Consider the following 24405-nt stretch of genomic DNA (forward strand, 5'->3'; position numbering starts at 1 on the left):
AAAGCAGATATTGTGGCATTTTCTGTCTTGATATTCTGGGTTATAAGGCTGTTTGAAAAGTCTCTTTATCCCAGAATATCAAGGCAGAAAATTCCACAATATCTGCTTTGAACAAGGTTATGTGTCCACACTCAGATAATGTGGGATTTTCTACCTTAAAATTCTGGGATATAGGGAAGTGAAGGGGCCCTGGAGGTTAAGCAGAGGCCGGATGGCCATCTGCCAGGAGTGTTTTGATTGTATTTTCTTGCATGGCATATCAGGCTGGACTCTATGATTCTAAACAGTCTATATCATTATCTGATGGATCATTTTGACCATGGAGTCAATCAGTTGTCATATAATTCATCTTCGAGAAATCAGTTTCAAAGGCCCCTTCTGCATTGACATATAATCCGGATTATCAACTCAGATAATCCAGGTTATGTGCTTTGAACTGAATTATATGGCAGTGTAGGCCAGGCATGGGTAAAGTTGGGCCCTCCAGGTGTTTTGGACTTCAGCTCCCACAATTCCTAACAGCTTCAGGCCTTTCCTTTCCCCCCTCAGCAGGAGTTGAAGTCCAAAACACCTGGAGGGCCCAAGTTGCCCTATGCCTGCTCCACACTGTAGGAATCATGCAGTCTGGCAGCTCTCGGGCTGCCATGGAACCCTGGGAGTTGTAGTTTGGTGAGGCACCAGCCTTCTTGGTAGGGAGAGCTAACGACATTTGATCTTGATCTCAGGAAGCCCGCTCACCCGTCTGCCCCTCCCTCCCTGCCTGCCTTCCTTGGCGGGCGGGGCGGGGCCGCAGGGCGCCTCCAGGGTGACGGGCGGGTCTAGGCCATAGTCGAGTGCGCACGCGTCAGTTCCGGCCGGCGGGGACCAAAGAGGTAGACAAAACAGGCAAGGTCTCCACATTACCCGCACTTCCGGTTCTCAATTACTACCGGCTTTGTATGAGAACTAGTCTTGAAAGATTACTGCTAAGGAGACCACTTTAACCGCCAGAATTCAATGCTACGGAATCGTGGGAGTTGTAGTCTTTACAAGGGCTTTGGTCTTCTCTGCTTCACCGAACTGCAACTCCTAATATTCCCATGACACTGAGGATACGGCCGTTCAAAGTTACATCAAAGTGCATTGATCTGAAATCTCTTACTGACATTCCTTCGATGGGATGTTACCAGCCTTCGTTCTTTTCTTACATACAAATGTGTTTCAGTATTTTGGTTTCAGAAAAAACTTTTTTTTTTGCCTTGAGTTTCCCTCTGAATATATTCTCAGAATGTTGTCGAAGGCTTTCATGGCCAGAATCATTGGGTGCTGTGAGTTTGCCGGGCTGTATGGCCATGTTCCAGAAGCATTCTCTCCTGACGTTTTGCACACATCTATGTCAGGCATCCTCAGAGGTTGAGGGATCTGTTGGAAACTATGCAAGTGGGGTTTGTCTGTGGAATGCTCAGAGAAAGAACTCTTGTCTGCTTGAGGCAAGTCTGAATGTTGCAATTGGCCACCCTGGTTAGCATTGAATGGCCTTGTAGATTCAATGCCTGGCTGGTTGCTGCCAGGGGGAATCCTTTTCTGGGAGGTGTTAGCTGGCCCTGATTGTTTCCTGTCTGGAATTCCCCTGTTTTCTGAGTCTTGTTCTTTATTTACTGTCCCGATTTTAGAGGTCTTTTTAAATACTGGTAGCCAGATTTTGTTTATTTTCATGATTTCCTCCTTTCCGTTGAAATTGTCCACATACTTGTGGATTTCAAAGGCTTCTCTGTGTAGTCTGTTGTTGTTTATTTGTTCAGTTGCTTCCAACTCTTCGTGACCTCATGGACTAGCCCAGTCAGAGTTCCCTGTCAGCCGTGGCCGCCCCCAGCTCCTTCAAGGTCAAACCAGTCACTTCATCCATCTTGCCCTTGGTCAGCCCCTCTTCCTTTTTCCTTCCATTTTCCCCAGCATCATCATTGTCTTCTCCAAGCTTTCCTGTCTTCTCATTATGTGGTCAAAGTACTTCATCTCTGCCTCTAATATCCTTCCCTCCAATGAGCAGCCGGGCATTATTTCCTGGACTGGTTGGATTTTCTTGCGGCCCAAGGCACTCTCAGGATTTTCCTCCAACACCACAGTTCAAAAGCACCTCTCTTCCTTCTCTCAGCCTTTCTTATGATCCAGCTCACGCATCCATAGGTTACTACGGGGAATACCGTTGCTTTAACTATGTGGACCTTCATTGCCAGTGTGATGCCTCTGCTCTTCACTATTTTATCAAGATTGGTCCTTGTTCTCCTCCCAAGAAGTAAATGTCTTATGATTTCCTGGCTACAGTCTCCATCTGCAGTAATCTTTGCGCCTGGAAATACAAAGTCTGTTATTGCCTCCACGTTTTCTCCCTCTATTCGCCAGTTATCAGTTGTTACAGATTGATGATGATAAATGTGTGCCCGCGATCCAGAGTCACCTGAAGAAAATAATATGCTACTCAGGTTTGTTTGCAGACCAAAAATACAGGAACTTTACTGATTCCAAGAGATCAAAAGAAAAACAGCAGTATTTACAATGGTCCTTCTGATCACTTACAGAAGTCCACAGTCACAAACAATCCTTTCTCAATGCACAAATCTGCTTCAGAGAAGAATAAAGTCCTGGTCCTTCTCTCTCTTTTCTCAGCAGCAAACAGGCCTCAAAATAGCAAGGCCTCTCTGAGTACACTTCTCTCTTCACTAGCAGTACTCAGTCAGCACTGAAAAACTTGTCCAAACTGGTTGTGCAGCAGCAGAACAGAAACAGTATCAAATCAATCCCCAGGTCTTTGCAGGTTCAGCCAATCGGCTTCATGCACTTCATTTTCCAGTTAACACACACAACACAGTGCCTTTGCAAACCATGACATCAGTCAGTCTATGGAACTTTAATAATATTATATGTTATTTGGACATGTTTTCTTTGTACATAGACTATCTTGTGTTTGTGTAGATACTTTACAAGTACAGTAGAGTCTCACTTATCCAACATTCTGGATTATCCAACGCATTTTTGTAGTCAATGTTTTCAATGCATCATGATATTTTGGTGCTAAATTCGTAAATACAGTAATTACTACATAGCATTACTGCGTATTGAACTACTTTTTCTGTCAAATTTGTTGTATAACATGATGTTTTGGTGCTTAATTTGTAAAATCATAACCTAATTTGATGTTTAATAGGCTTTTCCTTATTATCCAACATATTCACTTATCCAGCATTCTGCCGGCCCGTTTATGTTGGATAAGTGAGACTCTACTGTATTCTGGGATTTTGTATATCAGTCAGTCTGGTTGCCATAATCTTGGTTTTCTTGATGTTTAACTGCAACCCAGCTTTTGCACTTTTTTCTTTCACTTTGGTTATAAGTCAACTCAGCCTTATAATTCAGCCTTATAAGTCAGTGTAGTCTGATATGGTAATTATTAAAATGGTCCAGCGTTTCTGTGTTCTCAAATAATACCCTGTGTCCGGGTTGGTTCATCAAGTGCCGTGCTATGGCTGACTTCTCTGAATGCGTTAGTTTGCAGTGCCTTTCACGTTCCTTGATTTTATTTTGCCTTGAGTTTTCTTTCTAAATACAGTAGTACCTTCTCAGAGTACTCTTTCCCCGTATATAGAGGCGGAAGATGCACGTTGGAGAACCCGAAGTGTAGGCAGAACACCTTTTAGACCGCTCCTCTAGGCGGCGGTGTCGGCGGGCGGTAGGCGCGTGGGTCGGAAGCGGCGGCGAAGAGAGGGAGGGAGAGAAGGAGGGAGGAGTGAGCGAGGGAAAGGCGCGAGCAAGCAAAATGGCGGCGGCCGCGCAGCTCACAGACGAGGAGCTCTTCTCGGAGCTGCGCCGCCTGGGCTTCTCTCCGGGGCCGGTGACGGAGAGCACGCGGCCGGTGTACCTGAAGAAGCTGAAGAAGCTGCGGGAGGAGGAGCGGGCCTCCAAGCCCCGCAACAGCAGCGGCGGAGGAGGCGGGTTGGGCGGCAGGCTGCTGGCCGGGGCCGAGCTCTCCCCTTTTCCCGGCTTGCTGGGCTTCAGCTCGGACGAGTCGGACGCGGAGGCCGGGCCCAGGAGCCCCGTCGGAGGCAGCAGCAGGCGGGACCGCGCCTCAGCCGCGCGCCGGGAGCCGAGGCCTGCTGCTGCGGCTGAAGCAGCGGCGTCTCCTCTTCCTCCTCCTTCTCCTCCTTCAGCCTGCCTCCCGCATATCAGTAATCTGGCTGAGGCGCCGGCGCGACGAAGGCCTCATGCTTGGTGGAGGGCCTCGGCGGGGCCTTGGGAAGCGCCTCAGCAACACCACGGCGGTGAGGAGGAGGAGGAGGAGGAAGAAGAAGAAGCTGAGGAAGATCCGCCTCGAGAGCGGTGCAAAGCCAGAGCGGTGAACGGCAACCGGTTCCTGTCCCATAGCAGGAGGGAGAAATATTCGGACTCTGAGGAGGAGGAGGAGGAAGAAGAAGAGGAGGACGAGGAAGAGACCCGCCACTACTTGGCCAGAAAGAGCCTCCCTAAAGGGAGTCCCTTTTCCAGCCATCCTTGTGCTGGTGCTGGAGATGGAGATGGCTCTACAGAGAGCAGGGCAGCCAGGGGTCAAGAGGAAGGCGGCCTGCCCAGGGATGGCGGCTCCCTCCCCCGGCTCCGCCACGGCGCCTCCAAGAAAGGCCTCTTCCTCCCGCCCTTGGACTTGAAGCCCGCCAACAACCACGTCCTTGGGGCCGACAGCAAGTTCAGCCCTGAATCCAGGATCTACACTACCGCCACCAACAGCGTCTCTCCTGGTTCTGTCAGAATGAATCACTCCAACCACACGGGTCCCAACCACGCATACCTGAAAAATATCTACAAGCAGAAGCTTTCCGAGCCTGAAGAAGACCTGCTTCAGCAATTCAAGAGGGAAGAGATATCCACTACTGGAGGGTTCAGTGCTCACTACCTGTCTATGTGCCTCTTGACTGCAGCCTGTTTGTTTTTCCTGGTGCTGGGACTCACCTACCTAAGGATGAGGGGGTCTGGAGTGGCTGTGGATGGGGGAGTTGACAGTAAGTATTAGGGCACAAGAGGAGGTTGTCGTAAGCCAGTATGACAGTTGAGTAAATGGATATGTCTTGAGAGTGTATTGCAAGTGGTAAGACCATGGGTCAAGATTTGGCCCTCCAGGTGTTTTGGACCTCAACTTCCACAGGAATTGTGGGAGTTGAAGTCCAAAACACCTGGAGAGCCAAAAGTTTGCCCATGCCTGTGGAAAGAGAAACAGAAAGTGGTTGTGGATGGGGGAGTTGACGGTAAGTATTAGGACACAAGGTTCAAGTCCTGTGGCAAGCCAGTATGACAGTTGAGTAAATGGATATGTCCTGAGAGTGTTTTGCATGTGATAATAATTGCATGCTTTGGGTTGCTGTGAGTTTTCATGTTTCAGATGCATTCTCTCCTGACGTTTCACTCACATCTATGGCAGGCATCCTCAGAGGTTATGAGGTTTGTTGGAAACTAAGCAAGGGAGGTTTATATATCTGTGGAAGGTCCAGGGTAGGGGAAAGAACTCTTGTCTGTTGAAGGCAAGTGTAAATGCTTTCGGGCATCCTTTGTTGGGGGCTGTTACCTGGTCCTGATTGATTTATGTCTGGAACTATAATAATAACAACAGCAACAACTTTATTCCTATATCCCGCCACCATATCCCTGAAGGGACTCGGGGCGGCTTACATGGGGACCAGGCCCAGCATAAACAAGGAATTCAAAGTTACATAATTTAAAATATATAACAAATAATATAATTAAAACAATTAATTTCCCTGTTTTTGAGTGTTGTTCTTTATTTACTGTTCTGATTTGAGAGTTTTTAAATACTGGTAGCCAGATTTTGTTCATTTTCATGGTTTCCTCCTTTCTGTTGAAATTGTCCACATGTTTGTGGATTTTAATGGCATCTCTGTGTAATCTGACATGATGGTTGTTAGAGTGGTCCAGCATTTATGTTCTCAATTATTATGCTGTGTCTAGGTTGGTTCATCAAGTGCTCTGCTATGGCTGACTTCTCTGGTTGAGTTAGTCAGCAGTGCCTTTCATGTTCTTGATCAGTGTTTGGGCATTGGTGTGTTTGATGGTCCATATGTAGAAATGTCCACAGCTGCATGGTATACGGTAGACTCGTGCAGAAGGTAAGAGGATCCCTCTTGTCCTTCATTGAATGTAGTATTTGTTGGATTTTCTGATTGGAATCTGTAGATAGTTTGTAGGTTGTGTTTCTTCATCAGCTTCCCTATGAGGGTCAATGGTTCCCTTCATGTATGGTAAGAACACTTTTAGAGGATGTCTACTATAGATATGGGTGAAATGTCAGGAGAGAATGCTTCTGGAACATGGCCATACAGCCTGGAAAACTCACAGCAACCCAATAACTGTATTTTTCTACCCTGCCACCATCTCCCTGAAGGGACCCGGAGCAGCTTACATATGGGACAGAAAGTCCAACATACATGCATGCATACATACATAAAAGCAACAATCTGTTAAAGCAGAGCCACCAATAAAAAACCCCAAAAATAAACAATCCATATAAAGCACGTTTGCACATAAGAGAAAAACAACAGCATTTAGGCTCCATCAGCCACGTTCAACAAGAACGACTGACCATAATTATAATAATGGGCTTTACCAGGCTATACATGGTTTGGGTAAGGGATAGTGCAAAAAAACGTACGATAGGGCCAGTGAATGGATAAGGTGCAGAGAACAGTAATATCTGGTGACCTAGGAACTGGGCATTTATATCTAGGGTCTAATAGTTCTCAAATGCTTGTTGGAACATCCAGGTTTTCAAATCCCTTCAAAAGGGGGAGAGTGTGGGGGCTTGCCTAATCTCGCTGGGGAGGGTGTTCCAAAGCCAAGAGGCCACCACCAAGAAGGCCCTCTACCTCATCCCCATCAACCATCCAAAACACCTGGAGGGCTGAAGTTTGCCCATGCCTACGTCTAAATCTTCTGTTTTATGAAAATGCTTTCATGCAGTGTTTCTCAAACTGCTCTTCCAGGTGTTTTGGACTTTGGCTCAGAGAAATCCCAGCCAGCTTGCCAGCTGTTAGGAATTGTGAGAGCTGAAGTCCAAAACACCTGGAGGAGCAGAGTTTGAGAAACTGCCCTGTTTTAATTTTACATCCTTTGATCAGGAAGTAGTGCATTTGACACTAGTTGAGAATGTTGGGTGCTTTCTTTCTCAGAATTGTTGTGCCTTAGAATTACATAATCATAGACATAATGGTGTCACAACGGTTGTGTCCAGCCCCTTTTCATACACCTGAAATACTCCCAACAGATGGCCTTCAAACTTCAGTTTAGAGACCTCCAAAAAAGCAGAGGCCACCACCCTTAATGGCAGTATATCCCACTGTTAAATCCACAGTCCTGATTTATAAATGGAAACTTGATCCAAAGCTTGTGACCTGTAGCCTAGTGAAGGTTCTCAGGTGGGGGTGCGAACAGTTTGGTATTCATTCCAGTACATGTTTTATCCTGGAGGCTGCTTCACATATTACAACATTTGCACATGGGAAACATGTTTATTTCAGAATAAAGTAGTTGCATAGTATAAGTTATTATATAATAATCTATTGTAAGTCTCATGACATTATATAGCATGTTGATTCCTTGAGCGAAATGCTTCCAGTATTAAGAGTCTGTAATGTATGAAGTGACACAGCAGCTACTGTTCGGTTTCTGAGAAGTTCTTTCTGAAAACTTTGCAATGATGATAAAATACTATTTTACATTATCTTTTATCACTGGTTAAATTGCAGTGGTTTCTAACAGTTGAAGGGAGAGGCTAATGGCTAAAAGAAGCATGACTTGTTTATGTGTATGGACCTTCAAGTCACCTGTCAATGTAGGGCGACCCCATTAAAACTATAGGGTTTTCTTAGGTAAGGAATATTCAGACATGGTTTCCCAGCCGGTAGTTCCCATCCTTTGGTCCTCCATGTGTTTTGGACTTCAACTCTCAGAACTCCCAGCCAGCTTACCAGCTGTTAGGAATTGTGGGAGTTGAATTCTAAAACACCTGAAGATTCGGAACCCCACTACTCTAAAATATAGCCTACAGCACTTGGTATTCGTTAAGTCTCCCATTCAAGTAATAATCAAGCTTGGTCCTGCTTAGTTTGCAAGATCAGACAGGATCTGGTGTCTGTTTAAGGGAATTTAATTTCAGAAATGGAACTTCCTGACCACGATTGAAGCGCTTGCTTATTGGTTTACAGTTATTCTAGCCAAAAAAATACCACACCATTTCAGGTGTTTTAGAATTCAACTCCCACAATTCCTAACAGCTGGTAATCTGGCTGGGAGTTCTGAAAGTTGAAGTCCAAAACACATGGAGGACCAAAGGTTAGGAACTACCGGCTGGGAAACCATGTCTGAATATTCCTTTAACACAATGCATTCTGTATTTTTATATAGAATAACTAGCTTTGCCTGGCCACACGTTGCTTTGACTTATGGGAATCACTTGTTGGCCAGATGGAATAGCAGTGAATAGCCTTGCAGCCTCAAAGCCTGGCTGTTTTCTGGAGTAGCTGGAGTAGCACCCTCAATCAAAGAGCCGCTTTGAAGCCTGGCTAGTTAGTAGGGGAATCCTTGTTTGGCCAGCTTGAACTGGACTGAATAGTCTTGCAGCTTAAAAGTCTGGCCACTTTCTACATAGGGCATCCTTTCTAGGCCTGGTTGAATGGGACGGAGTAGCCTCGTGACTTCAAAGCCTGGCGGTTTTCCACCTAGGGGGAATTTTGGTTGGCCAGGTTGAATAGCATTGAATAACCTTGCTGCTTGCAAGCCTGCCCGTTTTCTACCTTGCAGAATCCTTGGTTGGCCAGTTTAAATAGCAATTAATAGTCTCGGTGCGGCAGGTATGAATGCTGCAATTAGCCACCTTGATTAGCATCTAATGGCCTTGCAGCTTCAAAGCTTGTTTGCTTCCTGCCTGGGGGAATCCTTTGTTGGGAGGTGTTAGCTGGCCCTGATTGTTTCCTTTCTGGAATTCCCAATTTTCCTGCTTTCCGAGTGTTGCTCTTTATTTACTGTCCTGGTTTTAAAGATTATATTGCTCTGTATTATTATATCACAGTAATTATTTCATATTACACTAGAGTTTCACTTATCCAACATTCGCTTATCCAATGTGCCAGATTATCCAATGCAGTCGGCCTTTTAGTAGTCTGATTTTCTAGTCAATGTTTTCAATACATTGTGATGTTTTGATGCTAAATTCGTAAATACATAGTATCACCGTGCATTGAACTACTTTTTCTGTCAAATTTGTTGTATAACATGATGTTTTGGTGCTTAATTTGTAAAATCATAACGTAATTTGACGTTTAATCGACTTTTCCTTAATCCCTTCTTATTATCCAACATATTCGATTTTCCAACTTTCTGCCGGGGTGTTTATGTTGGATAAGTGAGACTCTACTGTATATTTATAATCTTACATTATCTGCTTAGAACTGGATTATATGAGGCCCCTTCTACACAGCTGTATAAAATGCACACTGAAGTGGATTATATGAGAGTGTGGACTCAAGATAATCCAGTTCAAAGCAGATAATATAAGATTATAAATGGGTAATATAGCTATGTGGAAGGGCCTTGAGTCTACACAGCCATATAATCCAGTTCAAATCAGATACTGTGTTCCCTCACTACTTCGCGGTTCACTTTTCATGGATTCGCTGTTTGCGGTTTTTTAATAAACTAAAATAATATAAATCATAAAATAATATTATAAATCCCTCCTTCTACTTCCTTCCTAAGGAGAAACCTAAGGAAGGAAGGAAGGAAGGAAGGAAGAAAGAAGCCAAAGGGAGAGAAAAGGAGGCTGAAGCAGCATTGTTTTTGCCTCACAAGGCAGTGGCGGGAGCGTCGCTATATAGCGTCCAAATATAGTGTCCCTACCGTGTGGATTTTCACTTTTCGCGGGTGTTCCTGGAACGTAACCCCCATGATAAGTGGGGGAACACTGTAATCTATTTTATAGACCGTGTGGAAGAGGCCTGATTGAAGAGGCCCTGGGCACCATTAAATGGCTGAGTGGGTTGCTAGGAGACAAAGTGGGAGGAGCTTAGCCTTCTAATTGGCAGCAATGGGAAAAAACAGTTATTCCTCTCCCTCTAATTAGGACTTTATTTTTCTTATTTTTTTGTTTTTGTTTTTTGTTTGTTTGTTTTTTTGATGTCTAAACACAGTCTGGATGACCATGTCTTTTGTGGCCAAATTTCATGTGTTTTGGTTGTTTAGTTTTGCTGTTTACTTTAAAGCAGAAATGGTCAGAACATTTATATATATATAGATGTCAAGGTTCACAAATGTACATACACACCCTGGGCATGGAGAGATTAATAGACCATTTCACATGAAACTGAGTAAAAGCAATAACCTAGTTGCTATGTGAAAAAATGTTTTTTTCCCTCTATCTTGATAGTTTTTTTTTAGTTTTGCTTTATTGTTAACATTTTGATAATGCCTCTCTTGTAGTAAAGAGGAAAATAGAACATGACTTTCCTTATAGTACAGTTTTGTAGGTTGTAAAAACGTTCTGTTTACTAGGAAAGCATGGATGAAAGAAGATTCTTCTTGAAGTCACAGTTCTGTTTGTTTGTGAGTTGTGGACAGGTCTCATGGCCATACAGGTGATGTTAGATTGCAAGTTCCAGCACCCCTAACAAGTGGTGAGTCATGTTGGACTTTGCCACATGTTTCTTATCCATGCTTTAGGTATATAAAGATAAAGTCAGATGTAGTGATATAGTCAGATGTAGTAGGTTTATCTCTACAAATAATGTTTGATCCCTTCTTTATTATTACATACATAATTTCCTGTCTGAAATTATATATCCAAAATTTATGATACATTATCAGAACTGTTCTTTAAAAAGTATAACAACACTGATGAACCTTTGATACATGTTGATATTCAAAAACTCCAAAGTCCACAGTTACCATTTTTATAGATTTGGCTTAAAATTGTTTGGCACACTGCAAACAGTGGGTAGATACATGGAATGCCTTTTGTTGTTGTGTACCTTCAAGTCATTTTCAACTTATGGCAGCCCTAAGTTGATCCTGTATTTGGGTTTCCTTGGCAAGGTTTTCTTCTTCTCAGGCTGAGAGGAAGCGATTTGCCCAAGGTCACCCAGTGATTGTCCATGGCTGAGTGAGGAATCAAACCTTGGTCACAAGAATTGTAGACAGATATCGAGACCACTACACTTCACTGGTTGTGAAATGCTTGTTAATGAGAGTCACCAAAGGAAAGAATTCAGTGCCAAATCATAATGTTTTCTCATAATTGTGGCAGTTGTCTCTAGACTGTATGCTTAGTAGTTTGGAGAGACAGACAAGGGTGTGTGTGCGTGCAAATATAAATAAAGCCCCTAATTTAAAACCATTAGATCATGCACATTTGTTCACCTGTGGTTTTAGCAAATAGATACTGCATATTGAGATGGCTAAGTTCACATAATTCATGTCTAATTCATGAAACAAAGCATACTAGGGAAATATTATAAACATATTATAACTTCACATGTTATTTGTACATCTTTATTAATAAGATGCAGAGCACATTTCAACAGCCTATTACTCTTTTAATTTACTCCTCTCTCAGGACTGAAGTACCTTTAGCTCTCTTGATATTTTGAATGACAGCCCCTTTAATTTCTTAACATTGGTCATGGTGCCTGAGACTTATGGGAACTGCTGTCCAAAATGTTCTCCCCATATTTATATAATTATTATGTTAGATTTTGCAAGTTCTTTCCAGATTAGAGACGTCTTTATAATTCTATAAATATTGGTGTGTGCATTTGAATTTGTGTCTTGTTGCTAATTCTAACGTACAAGAAACAAGAATTTTTCAGTGTCAGAAATTGAATGATGAGATATTTGTGTGTTGCAAGCAACTGTTGGCCAATACATCGGGTATGAAACTTCTGTCAAATCTATGTTCAGTTCAGAGGAAAAGGAAAAATATATTGTACTTTTAAAACTGCATGACACAAATCACAAAACAGTTCACTGGGTAGATCACATGTTTTATATGCTCGCCTTTACAGGTATTTCCTGGTTGAATTGGTCAGTACAGTAGAGTCTTGTTTACCCAACATAAACAGGCCGGCAAAACTTTGGATAAGTGAAAATGTTGGATAATAAGGAGGGATTCATGAAAAGGCTATTAAACATTATGATTTTACAAATTAAGCACCAAAACATGTTTTACAACAAATTGACAGAAAAAGTTGTTCAATACACAGTAACATTATGTAGTAATTACTGTATTTACAAATTTAGCGGCAAAACATCACAATGTATTGAAAACATTGATTACACGAACATTGACTACAAAAAAACTGGCTACAAATAAAGATAGAATTGCATAAAATGAACTTACAGGAACAACATTGTCAGAAATTATATCCATAAAAAGTTCAGTCCTTGCTGCCTAGAGAAACAGCTGTGGATCCAGGTGGGAGGCAGCCTGCATTGGATAATCCAGAGTATTGGATAAGTAAAGGTTGGATAAGCAAGATTCTACTGCAACTTTATTGAGGGGATCAATAAAGTTATCCTCCATCATGTTCTCCCAGATTGTTGATCAGTCTGGTTGGGAATAATAGTTATTCATAAAGTTATACCTAAAATACAGTCTATTATCTGGATTTACCCATTAAGGTTAAATCATTATCTAGCATGTGGGGAAAAAATTGTGTGCTTGCATGCTGTGCTGCCTCTTTGTATGTTCTCCTTTCTCTCATTCCCTCAGCTTTACTAAAGCTAGCTTAATTTTTTAAACCAGTTTGCTGTGTTTAATAAAATAGAAAACTCTGGTGATGATTTATTTATAAGCACCATTAGTACGGGGTCTCCGGTGGCGAAGTGTGTTAAAGCGCTGAGCTGCTGAACTTGCGGACCAAAAGGTCCCAGGTTCAAACCCGGGGAGGGGAGTGAGCACCCGCTGTTAGCCCCAGCTCCTGCCAACCTAGCAGTTCGAAAACGTGCAAATGTGAGTAGATCAATAGGTACCGCTCCAACGGGAAGGTAACGGCGCTCCATGCAGTCATGCCGGCCACATGACCTTGGAGATGTCTATGGACAACGCCGGCTCTTCGGCTTAGAAATGGAGATGAGCACCAACCCCCAGAGTCGGAAACGACTGGACTTAACATCAGGGGAAACCTTTACCTTTACACCATTAGTACACATTTTGTATCCATGGATTCTGTATCATCCACAGCTTGGTGTGTGTGTGTGTGTGTATGTGTGTGTGTGTGTGTGTGTATATATATATATATATATATATATATATATATATATATATATATAAAATGAATTGCCTATTTCCTGCAGCAGATTAATGTTGCCATGCACTACCGTAGCAATGGATTTTCAGGGTTTGAGGAAGGAATCTTTTATCGCCCTGTCTGGAGACATTTAAGATTAAATATAGAATGTTTTGCATGCAAAGTGTGTATTCTTTTCTACTAAGCTATAATTCATGCCTTATAATAGTTTGAATGATTGGAAGTGTTTACACCTAAATACACCCGTGTGTGACCCTGTATTGAATCCTTTTGTATTCAGTGGCATTTAATCCTTTATATGTTTGGTTAGGTGCAGCTTTTCAGGTTACTGACAAACACAGATTTATCTATCTTTGGCTACACATTTGGAAGTATCCTTAGACAAAATAATTTTGCACTTCAAAGTTTTATTTTTAGTACATTTTCCCTATCCTCCACCTAAAGTCAGGGGTAACATCACATAAAATGTTACTGCATTTTTCTGTGCAGTACCTTAAAAGCATCAAATCCTGTCTGATCACAGAAGCTAAGCTCTGGTTATAACTTGAATGGGTTGTTACTAAACAAATACCAGATGTTACATGCTATATTTTAGAGAAAGGAATTGGCAAAATCTTGCCTAAAAATGCTTATAAAATTCATGAAGTTGTCTTAAGTTGACAGATCACTTGAAGGCACATACATAACTATTCATCTATATGTAGAAATGTAAATCAAAGTTGGGTGAAAGTCATGCTTCCAGGATCTCATTTTTTAAAGAAGTCAGAAGACAGTAGGAAAAGAGAAGGACTGCATTATAGACTTAAAAAAGAAAGTCATGGCCCGGAGTCTGCAAGACATGAGCAAGTCTGTTCATGATAAGGTAACTTGGAGGTCTTTCATTCATTGTGTTGCCATGAGTCTAAGTCAGCTTGACAGCACTTGGCAACAATAAGTAGATTCACCAATTAAAGTCAGTTATAAAGAAGTTGCTCAGGGTAGAACTAAGGAATTTGCCTCCTGAGTATTTGTTTTCGTTGTCAAAATTGAGCTCACATGCTTGTTACATAGAAGTCCACATTTCTTCCCCCCCCCCCCCCCCCCCAAATCCTGGCCTGCTTCTTTAATTGCAGCAACTGGGCATTAAAATGATATTAAGTGAGTTATTTTTTTCTTTCATTTAATAGGCAAAAATCTGTCCATTGGGAACCTTGATGTAAATGTAAGTATATATTTAAAAGCCATGTTGAAGACTGTTTCTTGGCTTCTGACCATCACTGCCTGATACTTCATTTGGTTATTGACCAGTTTAAATCTTAGGTGGATTTACTATGGAGAATTGTTTATTGTGTGCTAGACATCTGCTATTGAAAACGTATTTTCTCCCTAATGTAACTGAGAAGTTTTTGTGTGGGCCTCTGAAAAGTGATTTATATTTTAAAAGTGGTTTTGAACCATTTGCATACAGAGCATAGAATGAGATATTGCAAAATTGAATGAAGAGAGATTGTAGGTTTTTGTTTTTGATATATGAGTCAATGTACTCTGGAAGATGTATCAGTTTTAGTTGTTGAACTAGAACTGAGAAATGCTTAAATACCTTGTATGCTTTGCTTTTAATACCCCACAGTTTTAGTTTGATTCCTGGTCAAAACTTTCTGCTGTTGACTGATTTGGAAAGCTAGATTAGACTCTTCATGGTGAAGGGGTTTAATAACCATCCAGGCATAATCCAATATTTCATACCTTATGACTCTTCTTTGAGCCAATTCTGGAATAATTGCAGTTCAAACCATATGGATTTAGACACGTGAGAAAGTAAATTGTTAAGACAGCATTTTTATGTTTTTTCCATTCTTACTGCTATTGAGTTTATCAACATAAAGGCATATTTCTTGCCTTTAAATGATAGTTTTGAACATTTGCCTTTAAATGATAGTTTTGAATAATGTGGGGTGGTTGTTAGAATCTAATGAACTATGAAGTTTTTCATTCTATCAAGATTTTTATTTAAACATACATTAACAAGATTTATTGACTGGTTTCTTAAATTTCTAGGCAAATGAAACCATTCTCATGAATAGCTTGTATATACTTCATGATAAGCTGGCACAGATAGCAGGTAAGCCTTTAAAAGTACTATTAAACTATTGGATATCAAAATACATATATGTAAAAATAAATGGTACAGTATTTCACTGAATCTAGGGTGCCATCAAATGTAAGGTGTACCCCATTATTGAAGCTTTAATTTTGGAAATATTAGTGGAAGTAGAAGTCGTGAAACATTTTGTTGGCTGAATTGTTGAAATATACTCATTACAATATTAAATAAAAATGAAATGCTGTTATATTAATCAGCAAAGTTACTATTAAACCAGAAAAGTTATAATCAGCTGTGTTGGTCTAATTAGGAAAAATTACATCATGATAATGGCTTCAGATAGGACCAACTGAAAGCTACGGCTATTTTCAAACTCTCTAGACTGCTTTGTCAGGTAAAATGCTAAAATCAAAAATCACCTCACTCTGTACAATCATCAAGGAACTGGATGAGTTGCTATGTGGGAAAGGGGGATAAGAAAGTCTTCACTATCCCTGCTGTGCTTGCTTAAATCTGCATCAACCCATTATGTACAGAATATCAGTGAATTAAAATGTTTTATTTAGATTGAGTTTTTGCTGAAATATTCTACACTAAATTAATAGCAATTGCTATTGAAAGTACAGTACAGTGTTCCCTCACTTATCGCTGGGGTTAGGTTCTAGGACCACCTGCAATAAGTGAAAATCCGCGAAGTAGGGACACTATATTTTAATATTTATACATTATTTTAGTAGTTGTACACTATTTTAAGTCTTTATCAACCAATCGTGTATTGATAAATCTCCTCCTTCTCCTCCCATTGCCACTTGGGCTCCTTTTTGCTCCCTTTGGCTTCTCCTTCCTCCCTTCCTTAGGCTGTAAATTGTAATTTTTTATGATTTGTAATAGTCTTTTAGAGTTTATTGAAAAACCATGAAACAGCGAATCCGTGAAAAGTGAACCGCAAAGTAGTGAGGGAACACTGTATATAAAGGAAATAATATTTTTCAGCTGAAAGTTATGTGAAAAATGTGACAGTTTAGTTTCAGTTTTGAATTTGACTTCAGTTTTGTTTTCTATACATTTTTCTAAAGAATGTGGATTGTATTATGGCTATGCTTTGAGGAATGAATGTTCACCCTTCTTAAATCGTCTCTACCGTGCGGTTCTTTGATTCTAGAACTTATTTGACAATGTTTTATTTGAAATATAAGTTTCTTATATGTTATTACCAGAAAAGCCGATTAGATTTCACCCCATAATGTTAATTGCACTGGTGATGTTCCTGTTTCTACAGGCATGGGAACAGATTCATTTACCTTTGAATTATGTATACGTTTAATGCTGTGTTCATGTTTATTAGTATGAGTTTTAGAAAATGAATAGATATTCATCCTAGCAATATTGCAATAATTATAAAGTATATTATTGATGTATGGAGGCAAAATATGTAACGACAGTCCCCATGTTATGAACAAGATAGGTTCTGTAGGTTTGTTCTTAGTTGAATTTATGTGTAAGTCAAAACAGGCACATTGTTGTCCTGTTTTGTCTTTGAAAAACAGCCTTAAGACACTGGTAAGTAAATGAAAACTGCTTTACTTCAGCAAAACATAAAGTACAGTACACTCAGTGAAATAATCTAAAAGAAAGCCAGGAAGTCTTACTTCAGACAAAGAAACAGACATAAATCCAGATGCAGACTTGGAGCAGGCAGACAGAGAGTGAAGGCATTAGAGTAAGTTTGTTACTAGCAAGAGCTGGCTGCACCTGCTTCTGCTTTTATAGCCCTGGGTCCCCACACAGCTGCTAGGGCAGTTCCTACTTGCTCAGCTGCATTTCTGGCAGCTAATCTAGCTGAACAACATCTCTGCTCTGTTTCCTTTCTCCTCTCCTGGAATGAGGGTACTAGCAAAGTCTCCTCAAACTCACCCTCAGATTCATGAGCACTTTCCTGCTCCCCTTCCTCTTCTGAAGAAGAGGAATCCCTGACAATTGTTATGGTGTAACTTCATATCTGCCTGTCTATCTAGTCTTTGGATAGCAAAGATAAGGGTTAACGTCTCTGGTTTGTTTCAGTGTTTATGCCCCTGTTCATAAGATTTCACCTCACTTTCTGTCCCTGTGATAATTCAATTTGGAAAAATGTGGCTTGTTGTGGAAAATAGGATTTGTGATAAAACCAATATTTCCCCATGATAACTCTTTCAGAAGTGAATTTCCCTTCAGAAGGGTAGATTTATTTCACTACGTGTTGTCTCACTCCCATTGTTGAGTCTGTACATTATTACTCCATTTAATGAATAGTTCAGATGCAGATGGTCTATATCTTTAGATTCAAATTATGAGTCTATTTTATTTTTCCACCTAGATTGAGGTTTTGATTTTGCTACAAGCTGAAAGTTCAGGAATTAATTCTTCACATATTTAAAGCATTTATTAGAATTATTATCTAGGATTTCATTTTAAATCTGTAGTTTGAGCTAAAAGTATCAAATCTACTGTGGTCCTAATGCTTAATTTCTGATTGCTGACATCTACCCATTTATGAAATAAGTCAGTTTTAATTTTTATTAAACACAATTTATTAAAACAAATATTACAAACATTTTTCTCTTTATCATGATAATTGTGATGTAAGTTCTCAGTGGAGTTGGATGACAAATTTAAAGTATTCATGTTACCAATGTGAAAACAAAGCTTGTGATGAATCTTGCACTTGAACAGCTTTTTTAATGCTTTCTTATTGTTTAAGTACACTAGTTCTAAGCACTTCCTAAACTTGGCCAGGGTCCATCCATCTTTGCTGCGATCAATATCTATCTTCTATCTTCATTCTTCCAAAATCAGTCATCTGGGCTTACTAACATTTGATCTTTTTGAAATTAGCCTATAAATCTAAAAACAATACATACTGTGCAGTGCACATTGTGGACTGCATATTTTTAAATCTATATTCACATCTTCATACTTTTCATGTTCTTGAGATGAATGTGACATGTTTAATAATACATTGCTCCCAAATGAAGCATTGAATTCTACCTAAACATTAGGAAGAAATTCCTGATGCTTAGAGTTGTTCAATCATGGAATGTGTTGCCTTGGAACATGGTGGAGATTCCCTCTCTGGAGGTTTTAAAACAGGCTTGATGACCATCTGTCAGGAGTGCATTGGTATATTCCTTCATTATGGGAGGTTGAACTAGATAATCCTTGTAATGTCTTCCAACTCTAGGATTCTGTGATTCTGTTATTTTCAAAAGCGTTTAGATACATTTCACCAATAGCCTGGAATGAGAAGCAGTATCCACCTGTGTATCAGTTGCTGGAGAACATGAGATTGAGTGTGGAGTTTCACTCATATTCTCCTGGTGGTAGGCATACCAATGGCAGCTACTCCGCTACTATGCAAAAAGAATGCTGAATTTTAGTCTGATCTGGCATTACTCTTACACTTTTACCATGGTCTACTTTTCTTAGTATCCAGTTATGGTCTTGACTAAAATAGATTAACTTTAATAAAACTTTCTTCTAAAATTAATTCTAAATGATACTTGTATATTCCATGAAATTTCTTCTGGTTTCCTTGGATATAATGATTGGAGAACCATTACATTATAATTTGAATCTCTTCTACTTTTAGCTCTTGTGTTCTTACAGTTTTCAACAAAATTAATGAATACTTCCAAGGTTCATATATGTAGGAACAGGGTAGAAATCCCATGTTCACATTGAAATGTAAAGAGTGCATCACATGCCTTGGATCTTAAGATAATTATTTTAAGTAAGTTCATTACAGGAAAAACTCCTATTCTCTCCCTCTACCTAGAGCCACTTCCAGTCATATGCAAAGGCCTTAGGTGGACCATCCTGGAATGAAATCCTTTCAAAAGTTTCTTGGCAACCTGTTTTGAACAGTATTGATTAGGATATGGAGGGTGAGCTAATGGAGAAAACTTATTTTGGGGGTGAATTTCCATAAACTAACTTGAACTGGGACTACCTCCAGTAGCAGTCTGTGCCTCATCATCTCACATAGTTTAGGAGTACTTTCTGAGAGAAGGAAGAACTGTAAACTTTGCTTTTATTAGGATTCATACAAATATATTCAGAATATCATTGTAGTAAGATGTTATTTATTGATCTAAAGGTGTGCTATATGATGTTTGGGCTATAGTTCAATACACCTACTTATCTGCGAGTAACCGACATTGATCTCAGTGACTGTTATCTGGTAGCAGCATCTGGTAGCAGCATCTTGTCTGGCAGTAAGTAGCATCTGTGAGTTGGTTATATTTATAGAGAGAGAGGAGCGTATTTTTAATTAATAGTACCAAAATACTTGAAAATAACAAACTACTCATGTAATACTGTACCCAAAGTGTATATTCTTTAGTTGCTTAATTTGAAACAAAGACGCTTAATAAATTAACATATATGATATAAATTTGATTCTCCTAGGGGATCATGAATGTGGAAACTCTGTCAAGAAAGGACTCTCTATTCAGGAGGCTGCTGCATATTTAAAAGTAAGAACAAATTAAAAATATTTTAATGGGATTATCTGTGGTAGTCTTGAGTTTTCTACTTATATTTTCAATTACTCCTTTAAAATCAGAAGTGAGAAACTGTCCCTCTGGGTTTTGTTGGGCTGCAAATCAGATTAGCTCTAGCCAGGATATCCAGTGGTCAATGTTGATGGAAGTTATATGTAGTAAATAGTGGGATTGTCTATGATCATGCTGATGGGAATTGTTACTAGTGTATGCAAAGACAAACATGTCTTTGCTTTCTAATATGGTAAAAGTATGGTATTTTTCATATTTTCTTTTTCTTTGCATTTCCTGTTCCTTGTTGGTGATATGCCTGGGTGCTTTAATTTGTTTGTCAGTTTCAGTGTAACAGTTTGATACTTCAAAAAGTAGGGATTTATTTTGGATGCAGTTGTACTTAGTAGGAAGCTCCTGTTAGTATTAACAACTCTATCAATACACAGAACTAAAATAGATCCCTGCCACAATGCTTTACATTTTAGTAGATATAACACACACAAAAAATAATGAGGAAGAAAGTAAGCATTTTCTGATTGTTTGTCAGATAAACAGCTGAAATATCTGTTGACAAAAACTGTTCAGAGCAGATGAACCCAGAGCCAATCGATCCAGAAAGGCAGGTCCAGAGGCCTGGCGTTTTCTCCAGCCCTGTTAGGCAGTTGCCAGATGCAGTAAATCTACAAGTACTTTATTTAATGCTTTTGTAGAAGTGATCCAAAGAAATATTCAATTCAGTTTCCTATATGTAATATATAAGTCCTGATTATAGTCAGGAATATTGGTTATTTATAAACATGTACTGAGCTTTCTAATTTGGTTGCTTGTGCTTCTTCCTGTTATTTATGTAGAAAGAAAAATATACCCTGTTTCCCCTAAAATAAGACATCCCCAGAAAATAAGACCTAGTACAGGTTTTGCTGAATTGCTAAATATAAGGCCTCCCCCGAAAGTAAGACCTAGTAAAGTTTTTGTTTGAAAGCATGCCTGCCGAACAGAACACAAGAGCATGCAGGATCGGTACCATAAAGTGTTGTACATGGAAATATTGGTAGTAACAAGAAATTCTTGATAGGATTCACAGTTTGTCTGGTTATGCTGGTTTATGATGACAACTACTCTACAATATATAATAAATGTTCATTTTTTTTGTTCAATAATAAATGTGAATTCTTCTTCATGGAAAAATAAGACATCCCCTGAAAATAAGACCTAGCGTATCTTTGGGAGCAAAAATTAATATAAGACACTGTCTTATTTTTGGAGAAACACGGTAGAAGATTATGATTGAGTGCAGTGGTTTAGTGTATTATGGATTATAGTATTTGTTTTGACATTGACCATGCAAAAACATGTTATCACTGAATTTTGACAGTATTGCAATGGGCAGATTCTCAGTCATCTTTGTATTGATGTAATTTTCATTTTTCCTCCAGAGCTTAGGTGCAGACTATGAAAATGTCTTTAACAAATCCTTAGAATGGATTCTAAATAGCGGAGAGGATGTTGGCATAAAGTAAGTCATTTTATTTTGTGCTCTAGACTTTTTACCCAGAAGCTTAATTTTGTACATTCTTTTAAATGCTAGAGTTTCACAAGCTCTGGTTTCATCTGTTGCCTTCTCATTTTCTGCTCCATGACTTTCCATTCTTGTACGGTTTTCTAAGATGTTTGAGTTAATACGCTAGATCACAAATCACAGTTGGAAAATTATCTTGTGATGTTCTCCTAATGGGTTTGATGGCAGATATTAAGCATAGTTTTTGCTGATTTGGATATTGCAGCATTGTGGGGTTTAGCAGTTAAGAGGTGGGGTTCACTTTCTGCTCAGTGAGCAGGAAGAAGTGCACATCTCTGTGCCTTATTCATGATGGTTGGAATATCTTTTTTAATAGGTGTATTGGCCACAGCTCAGATGAGGAACCTATAACCAATTCAACTGATGTAAAATACTTAATATCAACTAGACCACAGATGTCTTTTACATGTCGTTTTCGTCGTGCATTTATTACTGCGTTGTGCAGATCATTAATCCTAGTTTTAGGTGAGTTCTTTTTGGTATTTACGAAAGCCTATTTTGGGGAAGTGGCTTCGTGGAATCTCAAGAGTTTAAAAATAAATATTTTAAGGTTTGGTAATTTTTTCTTAGTAGACTGAAAGAAGAAGAAATCAGCAAACGTTTTGTGAAATCATAATATAATGGGTTGAGCATGTGGTTGATGACGTCAAAATGCTTTTATTGCACGGGCAGTCCACACATTTTCTTCACTTTTACAAAGCAATGGCTCAGTGAAATATTTTTGATGCTCAATGAAAAGGCACCAACATCTCCACAAGCAGCTTCTTTAACCTATGGGCATCTAAATGTTTTGAACTGGAACTATCACAGTTATTTTTTAGTCAATATGCTGGATGGCGTTGATGGGAGCTTTTATTTATTTTAATTTATTTGTATTTATTAAATGTTCACCCCTTTCTATTGGGAGGAGATGAAGGCAGCTAAAAAGGTGCTCGAAGTGGTCCAGCTTGCTACAATAGGTTTATAGTTCAATCCACCTGGAGGGCACAAAGCTGAGGAAGCCTGCTTACCATCCTTGCAACTTGCATAAATAATGAATACCTCACATTTAGTTTAATGAAATATAAATAAACTTGGTATTTAAAAATAAACTTTACAAAAGTATTAAAGGTAAACATAATCAATATTATCATAAAAACAGTAAATACCTTGAAAGATTGAATGATAACTTATTTGTTTACATTCTTCTGGAACATTTTTTAGAAAATTTAGATTTTTTTTGGGTGGGGTGTCATACATGTCTACTTTCTAAGCAGCCTTTGATTTTTATAGAATTTGGTTTATTTAGCTAGTTAAATCATCCTATTTTACCACAGGTATAGGAATGATTTGGGGAGTATTCAGGTATATGAAGTATCGGTGGTCTAAAGAGGAAGAGGAGACCAGACAGATGTATGATATGGTTGTAAAAATTATAGGTAAGTTTTATTTAAACCTTTACTTGATGGTCTGATTTTCTTTCATTATGTTTATCCAAGAATTCAATTGTGTCCAGGACTACTTTCAAATTGTCCAGAATTTGTCTTATAATTGGTAGTCTAAATTGAACACCATTTTTTTCTCTTCACTTCCAGCCACAAGGAGATATGAAACGCCTCAGTTTCTAGTGAACTTTATGGCATAAACTAGCCCTACATTGGCTAGTTTAACAATGGTTTGCTTCCCTTAATAAACAATAGTTAATAAGTATGGGCACAATTATACAATTATACTGTTTAGTTATAAATAGATTTGATTTCTGTTATTCTGGTAAAGATGAAGTTCAGTGTGAAAAATAATAGATGTAATCTAAATATCTTGTCCATATTATCCTGTCAACAGAATGTTGATTGTGAAAGCAAATACATTGTAACAATTTCCTTCTGGCAGATCTGTGATGAGTATCTTTTAATGTTTTCTAATTATTTTAATTTTGAATAATAATAATAATAATAATAATAATAATAATAATAATAACAACTTTTATACCCCGCCTCCATCTCCCCAAGGGGACTTGGGGCGGCTTACATGGCGCCAAGCCTGGGTAATTACAATCATTGAAACAATAAAAACAGGTCACAAAAATACAGTTAAACACATTAAACATTTAAAAAGTAATATCAACTTGACATAATCTAAAAAAAAAAAAAGGCAAAAATTGTAAAAACGAACTGGGCCAAAGTGTGTGGAGTGTATAATGTAAACAAGATAATGCAACGGGAAGCCAAAGTGCTGCAAATTGATAGGAGACTTGGGATGAGGTAGACGTTAAGATTGTCTCTAACTGTTGGGATAAGATAAAGTGCATCAAATACGTAATGGTCACTTAGACAAGAACCTGACATGAGGAGAGTGTTCACTCTCCAAAGGCCTGCTGGAAGAGCCAGGTTTTTAAGCTTTTCCTAAAGACTAAGAGGATGGGTGCTTGCCTAATCTTCCCGGGGAGCGAGTTCCACAACCGGGAGACCACCACCGAGAAGGCCCTATCTCTCATCCCCACAAGCCGCGCTTGAGACGGGGGCGGAAGCGAGAGGAGGGCCTCCCTGAAGATCAAAGGGATTGCATGGGTTTATAGGGGGAAATGCAGTCACGAAGGTAGGTGGGTCCCGAACTGTTTAGGGCTTTGTAGGTGATGACCTATACCTTGAATTGGGCTCAGAAAATAAACGGCAGCCAATGGAGCTCCTTAAAAGGGGGTTGACTGCTCCCTGTAACTTGCTCCAGTTAGTAGCCTTGCTTCCAAACGTTGGATCAATTGAAGTTTCCAGGCTGTCTTCAAGGGCAGCTCCAGGTAGAGCGCATTGCAATAATCCAATCTAGAGGTAACCAAGGCATGGACCACCATGGCCAGATCAGACTTGACGAGGTACGGTCGCAGTTGGCGCACAGGTTTTAATTGTG

The 24405-nt window shown here is 39.5% G+C and overlaps 1 protein-coding gene across 1 annotated transcript in view; it reads left to right on the plus strand.

The window, feature by feature from the left end:
• The first annotated feature begins 3670 nt into the window (after positions 1 to 3670).
• Positions 3671 to 24405, plus strand: part of lemd3 (LEM domain containing 3) — a 29289-nt gene continuing 8554 nt past the window's right edge. The window contains exons 1-7 of the mRNA XM_003221257.4: positions 3671 to 5024; positions 14498 to 14532; positions 15369 to 15432; positions 19858 to 19925; positions 21383 to 21462; positions 21842 to 21990; positions 22842 to 22943. Coding sequence (XP_003221305.1) covers positions 3791 to 5024; positions 14498 to 14532; positions 15369 to 15432; positions 19858 to 19925; positions 21383 to 21462; positions 21842 to 21990; positions 22842 to 22943 — 1732 coding nt within the window. The 5' untranslated portion in view covers positions 3671 to 3790. The remainder of the gene's footprint in view (positions 5025 to 14497; positions 14533 to 15368; positions 15433 to 19857; positions 19926 to 21382; positions 21463 to 21841; positions 21991 to 22841; positions 22944 to 24405) is intronic.

This window comes from Anolis carolinensis, chromosome 5 (assembly GCF_035594765.1).
Source record: "Anolis carolinensis isolate JA03-04 chromosome 5, rAnoCar3.1.pri, whole genome shotgun sequence".
NCBI classification, from domain to species: Eukaryota; Metazoa; Chordata; class Lepidosauria; order Squamata; family Dactyloidae; genus Anolis; species Anolis carolinensis.